The 16,792-nt window shown below is 55.5% G+C and overlaps 2 protein-coding genes across 2 annotated transcripts; one reads left to right on the top strand and one right to left on the bottom strand.

The window, feature by feature from the left end:
* Positions 1 to 718: 718 nt before the first annotated feature.
* BESB_044500 (uncharacterized protein) lies at positions 719 to 7,195 on the top strand (the record flags this gene model as incomplete). Its single annotated transcript, XM_029362901.1, has 8 exons — positions 719 to 2,047; positions 2,551 to 2,717; positions 3,137 to 3,290; positions 3,579 to 3,686; positions 4,082 to 4,174; positions 4,799 to 5,347; positions 5,989 to 6,351; positions 6,737 to 7,195. 8 exons carry the CDS (start codon positions 719 to 721, stop codon positions 7,193 to 7,195), a joined length of 3,222 nt encoding a protein of 1,073 aa, XP_029220267.1.
* A 1,381-nt stretch (positions 7,196 to 8,576) lies between these two features.
* On the bottom strand, positions 8,577 to 9,770 carry BESB_044490 (SAG-related sequence; the record flags this gene model as incomplete). The annotated part of the gene is made up of 1 exon (XM_029362900.1): positions 8,577 to 9,770. One exon carries the CDS (start codon positions 9,768 to 9,770, stop codon positions 8,577 to 8,579), a length of 1,194 nt encoding a protein of 397 aa, XP_029220266.1.
* Positions 9,771 to 16,792: the final 7,022 nt, after the last annotated feature.

Genomic DNA, 16,792 nt, shown 5'->3' with positions numbered 1-16,792 from the left:
GGAGATGAATGAAAAAACACACGGCAAATGTGTCATCGGTTCAAGACACGGGAGACCGCCTGAGTAGCTCTCCAGGCGTGCATACAGAAGCACAGTCACGAACCTGTGACTTTCGCTAGATGCCTGCTACAGTTCATCATCAGTTTTCTCGCCCGTAATTCCCTTGCCTTCCCCCATTTGTCTCTCTTTCCTCTTCTATCCTGCATTTGACTATCCCTCGTGCAACCCCTTTTCTCCTGAACATTCCCCCTGGCTCGCTTCCCTCTTAAGCGCACGTTACGGACTCCCTTCGGTGCGGTATTTTCTCTCGTCCTTCTGTGTATCAGCACTGTTTGCCATGTGCTGCGGCGGCGGGTGGAGCTTTTCTCCCTTGTGTGCCTCTCCTCAGTCGCTTTTCGGAGCCGCATGTGCATGTCCAGCTTGGTAGGTGTCTGCATACAGGATTGACGCTGTCGAGAGGGCAGAAAAGGGAGGAATCAGGGGCGTGAGGGAGGCTCTTCTCCCTCTTCTTCGCGTTTCTTCCCCGCTTCTGCTGCATGCTCGTATTCTGGCCCCGCTGTCCTTCCCACTGCTCTCTGTGGTCTTTCTGGCGTGTCGCGCCACATCTCCCGGCTTTCTCGCGCGCGCCGCTCCTACCCGTCTTGCGGTGGTTCTGTGGGCGGGGCTGCGCCTGCTTTTTGCACTGCTCCCTTCCGCTCGTCTCGCTTCCCTTCTCACGATGTCTGCCACAGAAGTCGCGTCCGCGGAGCCTGCGCCTGCGTGTGCGGCGAAGCCGCGCTTGGCGCGCCTGCTCGCTCCGCTGAAGACTCGCGTATCTAAGATTCTGCAGCGGCGGCGGAAGGCCATGGGCGGTCCGTTTGGCGTTGACGCCCGCAAGCGCGCGTCCGCGCGCAACGTGCTGCTGGCGACGCTTCTCTGGAGGCTGCGATCCATTGTCGGCCTCGTCTTCTTTGTCGGCGTGTACCTTCTTCTCTCCTTCGACGGGCTGCACCAGCGGACCGTCGTCGATGAGCACGGCTTCTCGCATGGCGTGCACGTCTCGATGTTCAACGACGACACCGGTCTCTTCCGCATTCGCAATCTGTTGCAGGAAGCCGCGCAGACGGAGACCCAGCAACTCGAGCCGCTCGTCAAGGCTGCGCAGCTCGCAGGAGGAGGCGAGGCCGCGGCTGACGGCGTGGCGGAAGACGGACACGAAGGATCCACGGAGGGGGATGCGGAGGCCGTGGAGGCGCGGCGGCGGACGCTCGTGAAGATGGACTGCGTGCCCGCGAGCGACATCCAGCCGACCGCGTACCCGTTCCTTTACCTTCCCGAGACGCTCTTCCTGAGCTCGTGCGACGGGAGCGACTTGCCGCTTTCCTCCGCCTCGCCGGACCTCGCGTTCGCCAATGCGCCGCCGGCCTTCCTTTGCCAGCTGCTGCGTCTTCTTGCCTCTCAAGGCGTCGAGGCCTACCTGCAGCCGTTCTTTTTGGCCGACGAAGAGGAAACTGAGCGGCGCGGCGCCGGCGTGCGCAGTGACCAGCCGGTGTGCGGCTTTTGGCACTACAACCTCGTCGCGGTCGCGAAGAGCGACCGCGGCGACAGCCGCGATGCGCTCGCAGTCCTCACTTCAGTCGACTACTCTCTGCTGCATCTTCCCTCGCTGATGGCGTCGTCGCCTGAGTCGTCTTCGCTGCCCTTCGTGCCGGGTGCAGGATCTGTGGCGTCGGTTTCCGCAGCCGTGAGCATCTTTCTTCAGCAGTCGGCTCCGTGGCTCAGTCGCGACGTGATTTTTGTGTTTTCTGACCTCCGCCTTCCCTACGCCGCCGGCGCGCGCGCCTGGCTCTGGGCGTACATGCGGTCGGTCGCCTTCTTCCCGCGCCGCGGCCTGCTGCGCATGGCGGTCGCTCTGGAGCCCGACAGAGAGAGTCCCGAGCGCGAAGAAGGCTTCCGCTTCCTCTCGCCCGACGTGGAGGGCACCGATGGACGTCTGCCCAACCAGGATATCGTCAACGTCGTCATCTCCGAGGCCGGACGCGTCGGCGCTCGAGTCCGGATGCGAAACGTGCGGAACCCCAGGCTGAGACCTGCACGCAAAATCTGCAAGTTTACAAGCTTCCGCGTGAACTTTCACGCGTTTCCTTGTAGATGTGTGTCCTCTGGCGCAATCAGAGAGAGTGGCGCACTTTGCAGCCCAGGTTGTGATGCGAACTCGCGCATCGGCCTCCCAGGTGCCCAGGAGCCTGGGCTGTGGACTAAGGAGCCGCAGTAGACGACCAGCCAACTCTAGAAGGAGACTGTATTTCTCGTCCGCTTGCGTGTCCAAGACCCAAACACACCTCAGACCACGCGCGTGCATCTGTTCAAATATATACAAATAGACGAATCTATAAATCTATAGAATTACCAATATATATATATATATATATATATATATGCAGAAGCACATGCCTGTATTCGAGTGGGCGTGTGTGTGATGGGCTGCGGAGATACGGACTCGCCGTGGACAGCTGCTGGGGCTGCGCGGCGAGATGCTTTGGCCTTTTTTTGTTTCGTTTGCCTCTCTAGACGTGGGAGTACGTCTTTCGAATGGCAAGAAACTGGGGGGCACACCGGCCTCACGCGCCGCTGCTGGAAGAGGCCGTTCCAGCCGTCACTGTCGTCGCGAAGAACGGCGCGCAGGGCGGGCGCGCGGCCGCCGAAGCCCCCTTCACGAGGTGGGGAGATCTGGCGAGGTAAGACAGAACAGAAAGGTCGAGCGCCACAGAAGGGGGGGGGCGGGGGGGGGGGGGGGGGGGGTGGGGAGGCGGGAGGCGGGAGGCGGGAGGCGGGAGGCGGGAGGCGGGAGGCGGGAGGCTGGCGGCCAGGGCGAAATCTGTCGGCTCGCGTCGTGGGCACACGGAGGTGACCAGCTGTCTCTGCTCTACGCTGCGGACGTGGGTTCCACTCAGCATGGAGAGACGCTGCCTGCGTTGTGTGTGCATGCTCTCCCAAGCATTCAAGCATGCAACGTTCAGGCTTAGGCGCTTACGGTGAGGCCTGCCTGAATAGAGACCGACATCTCGTGTAGATGGCCGTTAGTGGATGCACGCGCCGCTCGCTCAATTCCGTTTGTCTATGTGATCATTTCTCTGGCTCTTGTGTATGCGTGTAGGGTGTTGGAGAGAGTGACGAGAAGCCAGAGCAACGTCCTGCAGACGCTTCACCACTCGTTCAACTTTTACTTCTTCGTCAGCGAACACAGTCACGTCTCCTCGGGCGGGTACCTCTATCCAGTTTTCATCATGCTGGCGCTGCTTCTCGTTCCAGTAAGTGTCTGTCCTCGACACGAAATGGCCATGCAAACTCAGGAGTGGAGAAAGAAAAGCCCAGTTGTCCTAATGCCATTTCTAGACAGCACTGCATGCAGACTCCCTTGTGTACGTTATGTTTCATTGATGCTCATGCCGACGCATGCGGACACACCCTTACATGGGTATGCATATGGGCATACAATTGCAATTGCTCTTCTAAAGTTTCAAGTCGACCGTTTCCTGCCGCGTCGACCGGGGTGAGACGTTTGTGTCTTTTGTTCTCCTTCTCTGTTATTCTTGCAGATCCTGTCCTCTCGCGTGATGCGCGACATTCGCGGCTTCCTGGCTGGAGTCGCTCTGCTGCTTCTCGCCTTCGCGTGTAGCTTGCCCGCCTTCATCCTCGCCACCAAGGTAACGCAATTTGTCTACGGCCGCTCGCTGTCTCTGGTTTTGCTGTTCACTGCCACGCGGTAGTCGTTCGCGCGCCCGTCTGGTGGGACGCATCTCTCGCTCTCTCGTGTTCGTTTTTTTCTCTTTTGCCTCGTATACGCGAGTTTCGCCTTCGCTCGTTGCTCTCTTTTCTAGCTTCGTGGGCTGTTTCTTCGGGTTGTGCCTTCCCCTTTGAGAGAGAAGCGGAGTACACGAATGGCTCCAACACTAGCTTGACGGAGATGTAAACAGTTACGATGAATAGTCCGTTTGCTCCGCTTGCCTGTTTCACCGCAATCGGCCGGACGAACCCTCCAAAGAGCCTGCGTCTTCCCGCAGACAGTTTATTTGTCTTTCTTCTTTTTCTCTCTGCCAAGTCGTCTGTCAACGAGCTTCTCTTCGGCGACCCGTACGCGCTCGTCCCCTTCTGCTCTTCGTGGCAACGCGAAGCGTATCTACAGTACGCCCAGGTGCGATATCTCCGGCATTCTTTTCATTTTGAAATGTTTTTTCTGGCGTGAGCGCACGAGCATAGGATTACTCTACATCCTCTGTCCTCATGGCGTTCTGCGTGTGCATTAAATATGCCACCTCGCAACTGTGTGGATTCGCCAAATGCCCAAGGAATGTGTGGCTGTGGAGACACGGGTTACCGTAGCACTCTCTTTCCTGTCTCGTCTTCGTCGCTCGTGTCCGCCACCGCTTCGGTCGGTTTTTTCCCCACCTGATGCATGCCACTGCCGATGCATGCACATATATACATATATATATATATATATATGCAGAGTGTGTGGATGGAGTATCAGCACTTGTATACATCTGTGCGCATCTGGGCATCTCCCGTCATCATTTTGCTTTCCGACAACATCAGACGCCCACCTTATTCTTCCTGAAGCGGTCACCGAATGTCTAGCCGCAGCCGCACATATGACCACGCCCGCGCAGCCAAGGGCCGTCATTTTATGTCTGTTCATATCTATATCTCTACATCTATAAATCTTTATGTATAGTGCAGGAGCGTGGCTGGTGATGTCGCTGTGCCCGCGTGTGTGCTTTACGTGGGATATGAATGTGTGTGCTGCTTCTTTCTTCAGAAGGCGAGCGTTTGGCTTCAGATCGCGCTTGCATTCTACGCGCTGCTTCTCGCCTTCGTCTGGTGGCTCGGGAGGCGCATCAAGGCGCAGCGAATCGCCGCAGGGGAGGACTTCCCCTCTTCGCTCTCGCCGCTGCGGGTTTCTGCGACACCCTTCCCGCTGCCCTGGGGCACGCCGGTCGCGCCGTCGGCGCAGCTGCTGTTCACCTCTCGCAACCCTGCGACGCTGTGGGAAACGCCGATCCGCGAGAAGACTGAGGACGAGAAGGCGCGCGAGCGGGAGGCGAAGGAGCTCGAGGACGCGCTGAAGCGTGTCTTGGCGGCCGAGAAGAGGGAGAAGGCCGCGCAGGCGACGCCCGTGGACAGCGCGGCAGCCGAGGACGACCCCACGAAGGCGCCGGAGGATGGAGAGGAGACCGCCGAAGAGAAAGAGAGTGATGAACAAGTTGAGACAGCGTGGAGTCCGCCGCAAGCCCCGCCGCCTCTCTGGCTGGTTGTTAGGGGTTTCTGCGTCCGCGTCTTTGCAGTGTGGATCATGGTCATGCTCACGGTGAGTCTTCAATCAGGTCGCGCCGCAGCGACAAGGGATCCTGAGCCCATCACCGTCCCTCCGTATTCCTGTCAACACGCTTCCTCTCTTCGTCTGCTCACGTGATTCGGCGAAAGGCCGCTCATCTGCGGTCGTTGCCATAGGCGCTGGCCTCGTTGCAGCCTCGAGTCTCAGTCGCGTTTGCGTTCTCTCGTCGCACGTGTTTGGCGCTCGCGTGTTCGTGGGCTCCAGCGCTGGTGCTAGGAGCACTTTTCATTGATTACGCTAACTTTAGTCCCGATAGACTGTAGACTCCTTGTTACACTAACCAAACTGGGACTGAGGCGCCCCCTCCCGAAACGCCCACGCCTGGGGAGGCGCTGAGAGTCGGCTCGTTCCCGCGCTCAGCGCTTTCGTGTGAGCCGGCAGCTCGTTGAATGTAATCACAAGGAGCAGGCCATTGGTAGGCATTTTCGGTCTGGGCGCCCCGGGTTCTCTCGAGTTTTTGACGGCGGCCTCGGGACACGCTTTCGCTCTGCTTTCAGTCGGTTGTCACCTCCCGCTGCAGTTCAATCGTCCGGGGTTCTAACTCTGCCCCGGCACTTCTGTTTTTCAACTATCTTGGCGCCCTCTGTCTCTTCTGTTTGCGTTTCGTTTCGCAGCTGCTCAACTGGGGCATGTCCGCCTTTCTGTCGCTGTTCTTGATTCCGATGGCTTGGCTCGTCGTCCCCCTGCGGTTCCAGGCGGAGGAGCCGCCGCGCCCGTGCTTGAGGTCAAAGGAAGGCCAGCAAGGAGAAGGAGACGAAAGAATGGCAGGCGAGGAAGGCGAAGGCGAGGCGAAAGAGGGAGAAGACGAGAAGAGACGGAGGGAAGAAAAGGATCTGGAAAAGACATTCGAGACGGAGATGAAGAGGTGGAAGAGGAGACGCAGGATGGTCATGGTTGCCACGGTCCTGCGAAAGCTCCTCGTCGCTCTCTTCTTCCTCGTCATTATTGTTTTTGTCTCAGACTCCGATACGCTCAAGGTGCGGAAAAAGAAATGTTTCAGTCTGTGTTTGTTGTTTGCCTGGTCATGCTTGACTCGAGCTCGCGTTCTTTCCCATGCCTTTTCTCCCTATGCTCTCTCGCGTATTCTCTTCAACTTGTGTGGCGATGCTCGCAGCCGCTGCCTCTCCCGTTATCTCTGCTTTCGTTCCACGATTGCTCTCTTCCTTTTGTGTTCGCTGTGGCGTGTCTCAATCCTCTGTTTCTGCTCCCTCTGTTTTCTATCCCCGTGGTGCGTTTTTACGTCCTGCTTTGCTACCCTTTACCTGTTTGGTATCGTCCCAGCTTCTCCGCGCGCCACGCGTATTCCCCGGATGTCCAGTTCCGCCTTCTGTCACCTCGCGGCCTGTGTTTTTTTCTTTTCAGGCCTACCGCGGAGAGCTGCAGGCTACCACCCAGGATGCTGCAGCGTATGCCTACGAGAGTCTCTCGACTGTCCAGAAGGCGTACTTCCCCTCTTTTCCGTTCCTGCCTTTCCGTTTCCTTCAGTGGCTGCGTGGGGGGTCGACCTTCGCGCCTCTGACTTCCTCTCCGCCTCAGTATCCTCTTGGCTCGTCTTCGCGCGCGTCCGCGCTCTCCTCTCCTTTGGATGCGGAGTGGGAGGCGGCCGGCCGTTCTGCGGAATTTGAGAGACGCCTCCGGGTTCTGATTCCGCTGGGATCGGCTCTCCCGCTGCCGGAGAAGCCGTCGTCTTTCCTTCTTTTCCTCTACTCCATGGCTCGGGACTCTGTCTGCGTCCACACAGCCGACTTCAGCGTCTTCCTCTTCGGCCTCATGCCTTTCTGTTTCTTCCTCGCGGCCGTTTTCCTTGTGCTCCCTCCGTAGAGAGCGAGGCGAAGTGCATGAGTGGTGGAAATGGCGGAGACAATGGATGCTGCGTTCGCCCCTGCCCAAGTCGCCTTGCGTGCATGCTAACGCGTTTTTCCGCTAAGGCGAACTCCAGATACCTAATACGCATAAACATAAACATATACGTATATATTCATTTCTGCGGGTTTCGACACTAGCATTTCGGAGTTCAGAGACTATTTGCTTTTATATATATGTCTATACACACATTCCGCCTTGGTTACATGCTACGAAAAAGCTTCAAGTAAAACCACTGTCTGCTTGTGTGCGCATGCGTCTCATGACTTTGCTGACCCTCTGTTCGAACGCTGTACGCATTGTATTATTTGTACAGAGGGTGTGGGAACAGTCTACCATTCTCCGCGTTGTGGGTGATTTTGTGCCAGTGCATGTCTCCAAGGGTGTGTGTGCTGATGTATTTACTTTTCTTGCGCAGTGGGTTTTTCCTCTCTCGCCCTGCCTGCCGCGCCGAGCGGAGGTCGCTTGAGGTGGAGGCGTAGCTCTTTCGATTGACTGTGAGGCGCGTTATCGTTGCATATCTTGCATTTTGGACCAATATTTTTTTTTATTCCCCTACATGTAGCGACAGTGTGTGGTCACTCGTGTGGCTGCATATTCGTGTCTGTATATGTCCAGCATCAGCGAGTATGCTTCTCATCAAGAGAGGTTCCATATATGGGCGTGGTGAATTCTCTTTGTTGTTTACTGCAACTCACGGGCGCGAGTGCTCGCGTTCTCTTTGTACCCAAACAAGCCAGAGAGATTTCTTTTCAAATTGTTGTCGCTCGTTGGAAAACCTAGCTGCGTCCATATCTGCGAGCGAAGAGGGGCAACAGCAATGCAAAGGCGAGGCCTCCGCTGTTTTTACACGCACCCGGGGACCGCCGGCTCGAGCCCTCACCGGTTTTACACATGCAGACGTTATCCGGCTCTGAGAGTGTGTCGCATGTCATGACCGCAGCAAAGCATGCTAAGTGAATAGACCAGCCTCGCCTACTGTGCACTACGGACAGCAAACATACAAGCACGGATGAAACCACCGGCTCACAGCGTGCGAGTGTATGCGTACTCTAACAAGATACGGGGCTCTGTCACCAAAATTTGAGGCAGAGTCTTTCACACGGAGCCAGCCAGCATTACAAAAAGCCGGAATCTCTTCCGGAAGAAGGATCCGTACAGGCTTGTTTTTCCAAGAGAAAGCAGCCCCTAGAGCTGACGAAAAAGGCTGATACTGGCGGGAGTCCACAGAGCGTTGTGCGCTGAGGCTGACCAACGGGCAAGGCACGATTCAGCTAATGGGAGCACGTACAACGCCGCGTGCAGCCAGGAGCTCCTGCCACGTGCCGAGATCCTGCATCTAATACAGCATAGATAGAATCCCCGCCAAGAGGGGAATAAAACCAGAAACACCAAAGAGCATACGCCAGTCACGCACCGCCGCTGACGAGGAAGAGCCTGCTGCCGCGATCGTAACGTCGACCCTGCAGGAAGTCGATACAGTCGGTTCAGGCTCGTCATGCTCAGATGTCGCTTTCGCGGGAGCAGCCGCATACTTGCAGCCCAGTGAAATCATCTGTTCCGTCTGAGGGAATTTATCTTCCGGAATCACCAACTTGTACGGGGTCTTGCCGGAGGAATCGGGCGTCCACCAGTCCTTCTGAAAGTCAGGAAGGACGGCAGTGTACGCGTCAGAACAGTTGTCACTGATCTGTCCGCTGCAAAAGTGTTCATTGTACGTCGTCGGCTGAATCGCCCCCTCTGAGCCGCAGACGAGAGTCAGGCTGTTTGCCTTGGGGGACAAGGTCACTTTCTGCGGGCCTTTCTCGTTGCTGGTGGCTCCGTACGCACACCGAACCACATTGCCGTCGATTGTTGTCGATTCCTTTGCCTTCAGTGCCACGGTAATTTTACATGCGGCTTTATCTGTCGGCTGTTGCGACAAGCAGCCGACCCAAAATGATTTGTCGGAGAGCGGAGCGGCACTCCGGGGAACCGCTAACGCGTATTCGTCTTTCGTTTTGATCCATTTGACTGATTCGCTTCCTTCGCCTTCGAGAAGGGTCTGCAGGCCGACTGATCCCGTGCTTTCGTCCTTGGTCTTGCACTTGGAAGGTTCTGCGCCACTGAGACACACTAGGTTGTCCTCATGCAAGGACGGTGGTACGATAGTCGTCGGTGTAGAACAAGTGAGCGTCAGCGTGTTATCTCCATCAAATACAATATCGGCAGACGCAGGTTCCCCTCCAGATGATCCACCTCCGCCTCGTGCAGCCCCTGTCGCCTTGTGACGGGACAACTCCGCGCATGTGCAGCTTGTCACGCCATCAGAGACTTTCTTGCAAATACCTGGGGCTCCTGCCACGTCTCCTGCTGTTCTGAGGACCGCCGTAGCGGCTGCTGTTGCCCCCGAAAAATGTTCCCCCCTGACAAAATCGTCGACGAATATGTTGAGCGTGCTCACTGAGAGAATAACAAGCGCGAAACGCGCGACTCTGCAGCCCACATTGGGGATGCTCATGCCAGTTGAGCTTTCCCTGTTACCGGCACCCATGTCGGCTTCGCACAAGATGCGCTGCTCCGTGAAACACGTATCTCCCGAAACGCGGGTGCTATCCTGACAAAACGTGTCACCGAGCTCGCCAAAGAAGCGGCAGTTTCAAACTTGAACTTCCGAAAAAACAGCATGCCTCAGTTCTGAGTCCATAGACAATTTCCGATGTGGCAAGGGCCGCGACCTGGGCGAGCATTACCTCGATGACGTGCACGAGTCGCCGCGTCGGGGGAGGGGCTCCTTTGCTCACTGCGGCTCTTCGTTCGACGACGTGGAAGCTGCGCAAGACCACTTTCGCACTTCTTGAGGCTTAGTCGAGCAGACCTAATTCGTCCTTCCGCTGGCGTCCCTGCCGAAGTCCCACTCGTCCATTAGACATGTTGAATGGCAGAAAAGCGTATCCGATGTGCAACGGAGTGCGAAACCAGAGATCCTTTGAGACAGAACTCTACGTGAGGTATATACCATGCTGCCAGCTAGCGCCAAAATGCGATACTGTAGACAGAAACAGAAGTTTCTCAACATGCGGGGGTAGTGCCCGGTGTTTGACCATCGCCGTGAAAGAACGCGCCCATGTGACTTCCTTGCTCAGAGCCAGGGCGGGCCAATGGAAAGTCTGGCAACTCCAATCGAGAGAGTCTCAACCAGGCTCTGACTCGTCGAATTGTCGACACACTTGTAAGAACAACAGGGGATATGAATGCGGTAACAAGGGCACGCCGGGCTTCACAGGCGTGTGAAAGGTGGTAATATTCACGCGGTTCATTCCTGCCGGAGGCCTGGAAGCCCTGGAATTCCCACCGGCACTCATAGCCGCTGATAGGCATTACCAACCCCCGTTCAACCCGGTGAAACACAAAAGCGTTGATCGATAGGACAGAAGACAACTTATTATGCAAGTGGCGTGTGCTCAAATCAATGCGGTAATACGAGTAAACGACTGTACTCCTATGTCTCTGTAACGAATGGAAAATGTCCGTGTTTTCGTAGTTGCACAAACGCAGCGCTGGACCAGATTTGATGTCGGACTAGGTGTGCCGCTACTGGGAGGATTTACGCCGGCCGCCAGCTCTACAGATAGCTACAGCAAAGAGCGCTTTCGTGCCGCAGCATCCGCCAGTCTTCCGTCCAACGTGACTGCGTTAGAGACCACCCACGTGGAGGCTCCCATGAAAACACCAAACGCGGTGAGGTTCGCGTACGCTGTACAGATCACAGCTCCATGATCGAGTTAAGACCCCAAATTCCGCACACGCAAGCAGAATTTGCGGGAGAAGTCGACAGCCACCAGACTCTGCAGTCTGACCCTAAGTAGCCGGGTCGAAGCAGAACAACCCGCCAGGGCGGAGCAACGCGAAATGAGAAGAAAACGGTAGCTCTTAAAAACTCGCCCGGCAGCGCAAATTAATACGGTGGATATAGGGCCACGATCAAGCGGGGAATAAAACCTGTAACTCTAGAGAGCATACCCCAGGCACGAACCGCAGCCGACGAGGAAGAGCCTGCTGGCTGAACCTCCTGATGGCGATCACTAAGAGCATCAGAAACGTGAAGCCAAAAGCTCTGCAGCCCACATTGGGGACACTGATGCCAGTGGAGCTTTCCCTGTTACCGGCACCCATGTCGGCTTCGCTCGATTTCGTTGAAGCAGCCATATACTTGAGCCCAGTAGAATCTTCTGCGTGGTCCGAGGGATTTATCTTCCGGAATCACCAACTTGCACTAAGTCTCGTCGGAAGAGTCAGGCGTCCACCAGCCCTTGTGGAAATCAGGAAGCACGGTCTTGTAAGCACCGGAGCAGTCGTCCTTCACATTTCCACTGCAATACTGTTCCCCATATTTTGTAGGCTGGATAGCCCCTTCTGTGCCGCAGATGAGAGTCAGGCTGTTTGCCTTGGGGGACCGGGGCACTTTCCGCTGGCCTTTCTCGTTGCTGTTTGCTCCTTACGCAAACCGGACAACGTTGCCTTCGTTTGTTGTCGATAGTTTTGCTTTTAGAGCCACTGTGACTTCACAGGCGGATGTATTGGTTTCCGTAACGGGGTTGGAGCACCCAACCCAGAAGGACTTGTCGCATAAGGGAGCAGCAGAACGAGGAATGGTTAGTGTATATTCCGTGTTATCACCTTGTTGCCACTGGATTGAATCGCTCCCTTCGCTGTTCAGAAACAAACGTCTTCAGGGGCGCGGCGCTTTTGCCTTCACCCAGGGTGTTGCATTGCAAAAGGCTCGCACCTTTGACGCACAATGTGTTGCTGGCAGGCAGGGTCGGCGGTACCACCGAAGTCGGCTCGCTGCAGACGAGCTTCAGCGTGTTGGATTCGCCAGCAAATTCAACCTTAGCAACAGCGGGCACCGCAGCAGAGCTGGGCTCAGTACGTACCACTCGCCGGCTGCTCTCCCCAGGAGGCTGACTTTTGCATCTGCAAGTAGTGACATTGTCCGGTCCATTCTGGCAGATGTTTTCCTTGTCGGGTGCACCTTCTGCTGCGGGAGCCGCCGCGACTCTTACTCCTGCCGCAGTGATGTAACGATCTCCCCTACTGCAACCGCCGCTGCCAATATATATAGGACGAGCGAGAAGCAAGCCTTTGCAGTCCGTCCTATGACTGGAAATGTAGGCACAACGCCCGAAATGAAATGAACTCATGAGGGTGTTAAGGTCACGCAAGCCAGTCAGTAGTGGTGGTGGTGGTGTCTTGATGAACGCGAGTACCCCTCTTCACGAACGGCTCGGGAGATTTCAGCACATCCAAGACAAACCTCAAGGGTCCTCTTCAATGTGATGCCTCGGCAGCTGTGGTGCCGTTGACCCATTTAGGAAACACATGGTGACGGCCCCTGGTAAGCAGACTCGTTGCTGGGTCGATGGGACGCCACTTGCCCGTAGAGGGCTTTTTTGGTGACACATTAGCTACCAGGGGCGAGTCACGACACGAGGAGCCAACAGAGTGAGTCAAAACGAGCAAAAGTTATCGAGAGCCGTCATCTCCAGAGCACTAGGATATATGTGTGGACATCAGGATCGGGCCCTGCGCTTTGATTCAGGATAGCTCCTACCTGTAAAAAACAGCTATATTCACTATCATCCTTCGTAGAGTCCTGGTTCTTCCCTCAGCAGCCCTCCCCGCAGGAATGCAACTGCTGGTATACAGGGACGGTTAAAACCCCCATGCAAAAGGTGACACTGAATTCTTTTGCAGACGCTCCATCGTCGTATTCGATCCTGGTGCATGACAGTTGCCAGCAAAGGAGTGTCCGGTACATCAACCACCGGAGACACAAGAATTACTCGAGGTCGTGGGCAGAGTCTTCTTTGTTGGTGCTGCCGCACTGAGCACTATTGCTGGCTTCGCGAGTCACAATCGATGTCGAGCTGAGCCAGAGCCGCGCACCGGCACGCAACTCAATTCGTTTGCGGAGGTGCGAAAATCGCGAATAAGTTCAACCGATGAGCTGCGGAACCCCGGTCGTCAGTGACGCTGTGCACCGTCAGATGGGATTAGACTTTCACGCCTTTCCAGAGTGGATTGATATCGGTTGCTAAGGTAATTATCCTGCCCCTTACTGCGAATGTGCTACACAGAGCGAGCGCACGGAGACCACGTAGCGTTTGATCCTTGGTGATTCATATATGTGGTTCTTATATGCATATCTATCTATCTATATATCTATCTATATATCTATCAATCTATCTATCTATCTATCTATCTATCTATCTATATATATATATATATATAGAGAGAGAGAGAGAGAGAGAGAGTGAGAGAGGGAGGAGGCATCGGGTACAGCCAACGAATAGAGTCGATAGTAAACAGCCTCAGCACGTTAGCAACTGAGAAAGCTCTCCCCCGAGTATGGCATGCGTATATCTCCGAAGGGTGACGCCTAACATAGTCAGGCACGGTCGCGCGGCGCACAGATCGGACCGTTACATTTTTCGGGATTGTTGTCGATTCCGCCCGGATCCAGGTAGGCATTGGAGCACCAGTGCTGATGCAGCAGTGACACAGTCAATCTCGCGGCATCGACAGACAAGCAAAGAATAGTGCTGTATCGACCTCAGTGCACCGGAACATCCGCTGATCTAATTGAGCCCGAGGTCTCACACCATGGGGGCCGCTACCCCAGCAGAAGAAGCGAAAAACCAACTACTTGACGGTCCACTGGACGAGCGTTTCTACAGCTTTGGGAAATGTTGTTCGAGTTGACGCAACAGAGTGAGACGCGCCAGTCACAGTATCCGTGTACTCTGCCTCTGAACAACGGGCACTGTCAGATTCTATCCCTTAGGAACGAATCGAGTTTGTAACGTCAAGTGCACGACAACGGCCCGCTGCAACTAATCCACAGATAAGAAGGCACCCTGACTGTAACACCGAAGAATACAAGCCCTCGGATTTCCACAGCCGCCATGGAAGCGATCGCTGAACTTGCCGCCTCAATCGTTACGTCGACCACACAGGAAGTTGGTGCAGTTGCGACAGGCGCTGCAAGAAAAAAGCTTTCGGTACCGACGGCACAGTAGAATGCTTGCAGACGAGCGAAATCTTCTGCTCCTTCTTAGGGAACTTATCCTCCGGAATCACCAACGTGTTTTCCTTGTCAGCGGAACTCGGCTTCGACGTCCACCAACCTTCATGAAAATCCGGAAGGACGGTGTTGTAAGCACCGGTACAATTTTCGTTCAGATGTCCGGTGCAAAACTGTGCCTAGCAATTCGAGGGCTGAATAGTTCCCGCCGAGCCACAGATAAGAGTCAGGCTGTTCGCCTTGGGTGACAGAGTCACATGATGCGGCCCTGTCTTGTTGCTATTTTCGCCGTAGGGGGCGGCAGACTGGGGAACTGTCAAACTGTATTCTGCGCTGTGCGTGGTCCACTTGACTACTTCACTGCCTTCACCATCGAGAAGCGTCTCCAGGTCAACTGACCCCGTGCCTTTGTCACCCGCTTTGCTTTGGCAAGGTCTGCACCTTTGACGCAAACTTTGTTGCTCTGATCCAGTGACAGTGGTACGACGGTCGTGGATTTGCAAAGAATCTTCAACGTTTTTCTTTCTCCAGCGAACACAACCTCGGCAAGAGCACGGTCAACAGGAGCCACCTTCTTTGTTTTTCAAGGTGTCTATAGAGGTGTCGACGACTATCTTCGTGGCGCATGTGCACTTCGTCACACTATCAGACTCGTTCGTGCAGATACTCTTACTGCCCGTCGCGCTTCCTAGTTCAGGCAGCTTCCCAGTTGCGAACCCTCGCAAGGAGGGACCCCATCGACGCATCCGACTAACGAGATTATAGCAAGCAAAACGAGCGCGAATAACAATTTGGAGCATGCCATTCAGATGGAAAGTCCAGTCGAAGGTCCAGGGCAGAATGAACCCATGAATACGTCCACTCCTTCGACCGCAGAGGCGTACTGCGAGCGTCTTGGATAACCCGAGTACTCGTAGTGACAAACCTGTCGGAAGCTTACGTCACATCAGAGAGACTAGTGAACGTGCCTGTGCTCCTTTAAAAGAATACTCCAGTATATCTCACTGCAGAACCCCGCTCAGGCCACCTCGGAGTCGCATCCGTGGAATTCACTGGCTCAATAACGGCGGCCGCGGGGGTCAGTAGACCCCTGACCCGCGGGGGGCAGGCAATTCGTTAGCACACGCCGGATTCCAAAGGGTTTCGCGTCTCGGCCGACAAATTGAATGACAAAGCAGTTCTAAGTTAGCGAGCATACGGATCGACAGAGCAGACAATTGCAGAGTTGAGCAACGGTCTCGACCCGCGTAACGCAGGAGGCTACTGCTTTTGGATGTGTTCCGTTGGACTACGTCTGCTTTGTCCGTTCTGTGTCTTCTACGCTGGAGGGCCACTTGCAGGATATGTGTGTCGGATGGTTCAAGCCAATGACATACGCGACGAAAGGCGAAGCAAAGCATCCGGTAAAACTCCCACACCGAATGTAAACTACGCTGGCGAGAATGGCAAGCCGACGAAGTCTGGCGCGTGGTCGTCGGCGGGTACCCAGAATGCCGCCCTACGCTTATGGGCTATTCCTTGCTTCTTGTTGCTGGCACCACGAGACTCTCCTCGTTCCACTCCGGCTTCAAGGTGACTGAAAAACACGCGCCAGCAGTCCCGCAATGTAGTATCACAGGAATGCCAGCAGGCAGACACCTCAGACGAGTAAACTGGGGTACGCTGACACTGTAGTGAGGACGTGCATTGCGTGACGAGCTTGCATGGCTCCTGTGAGTCGAGATGCCAGAAACCGATGCCTGAGGCATGGAGGGTCACTCGGTCCTTGAGGGTGCGCGTGATGAACACTACTGGACTAAATGTCGGTCCGCGTCGACGCCGAGGACGACACGGACCCCTTCGGCGGTGGTGAATACGTGTACATATATAATATGGATCTACGCTTATGATAAGTTGAATACAGCGAACGGGATGTGATTCAAACACTAGGGCTCTATTGCGATTTGGAGACACTGAGGCCGGGCAGGAAAACTGCCATCTGACAGGAAAACCGCTCTTAGTCGCACTTAGCACTGCCTTTCCCTACGCCATAAACATGGCGACCCACAGAGGCCGGCGCCTCACAGTCGCGGCGTGTGTGCTCGAGGCCCTCCCATCCCGGAGGGCCCTTCCACGTGCGTGCGCAAATCATGAAATGGTCGATATATCTAGCGGAATTGCAGCATTGAGAAGTGGCGAGAGTGGGCGAGGTGGTACTCATACGGAAATGCGGCCCTGTGCAAAGGAGCTGAGTAGGACCCCACCGCACAAGGTCTGCCATCAGAAATCAGAGGGACGGAACCTTGAGCTGCGCGACCAGTCATATTGCCACTGATGTTTAGGCTTGACACTGTTCAGCTCGTGATTACGAAGGTACAATGGATTTCATCACGACCAGCTGCGTGCTCACGCTGAGCAACGCGCAGTGCTAATTGTGTTGCAACGCGAACGAACAATCGGACAAGGCGGTGGAAGTGGAAACATGATCGATCCCGCGCCACACGCCGGGT

The sequence above is a fragment of the Besnoitia besnoiti genome, chromosome III (assembly GCF_002563875.1).
Source record: "Besnoitia besnoiti strain Bb-Ger1 chromosome III, whole genome shotgun sequence".
In the NCBI taxonomy this organism is placed as follows: Eukaryota; Apicomplexa; class Conoidasida; order Eucoccidiorida; family Sarcocystidae; genus Besnoitia; species Besnoitia besnoiti.
This window is presented reverse-complemented; position numbering and strand designations above follow the sequence as displayed.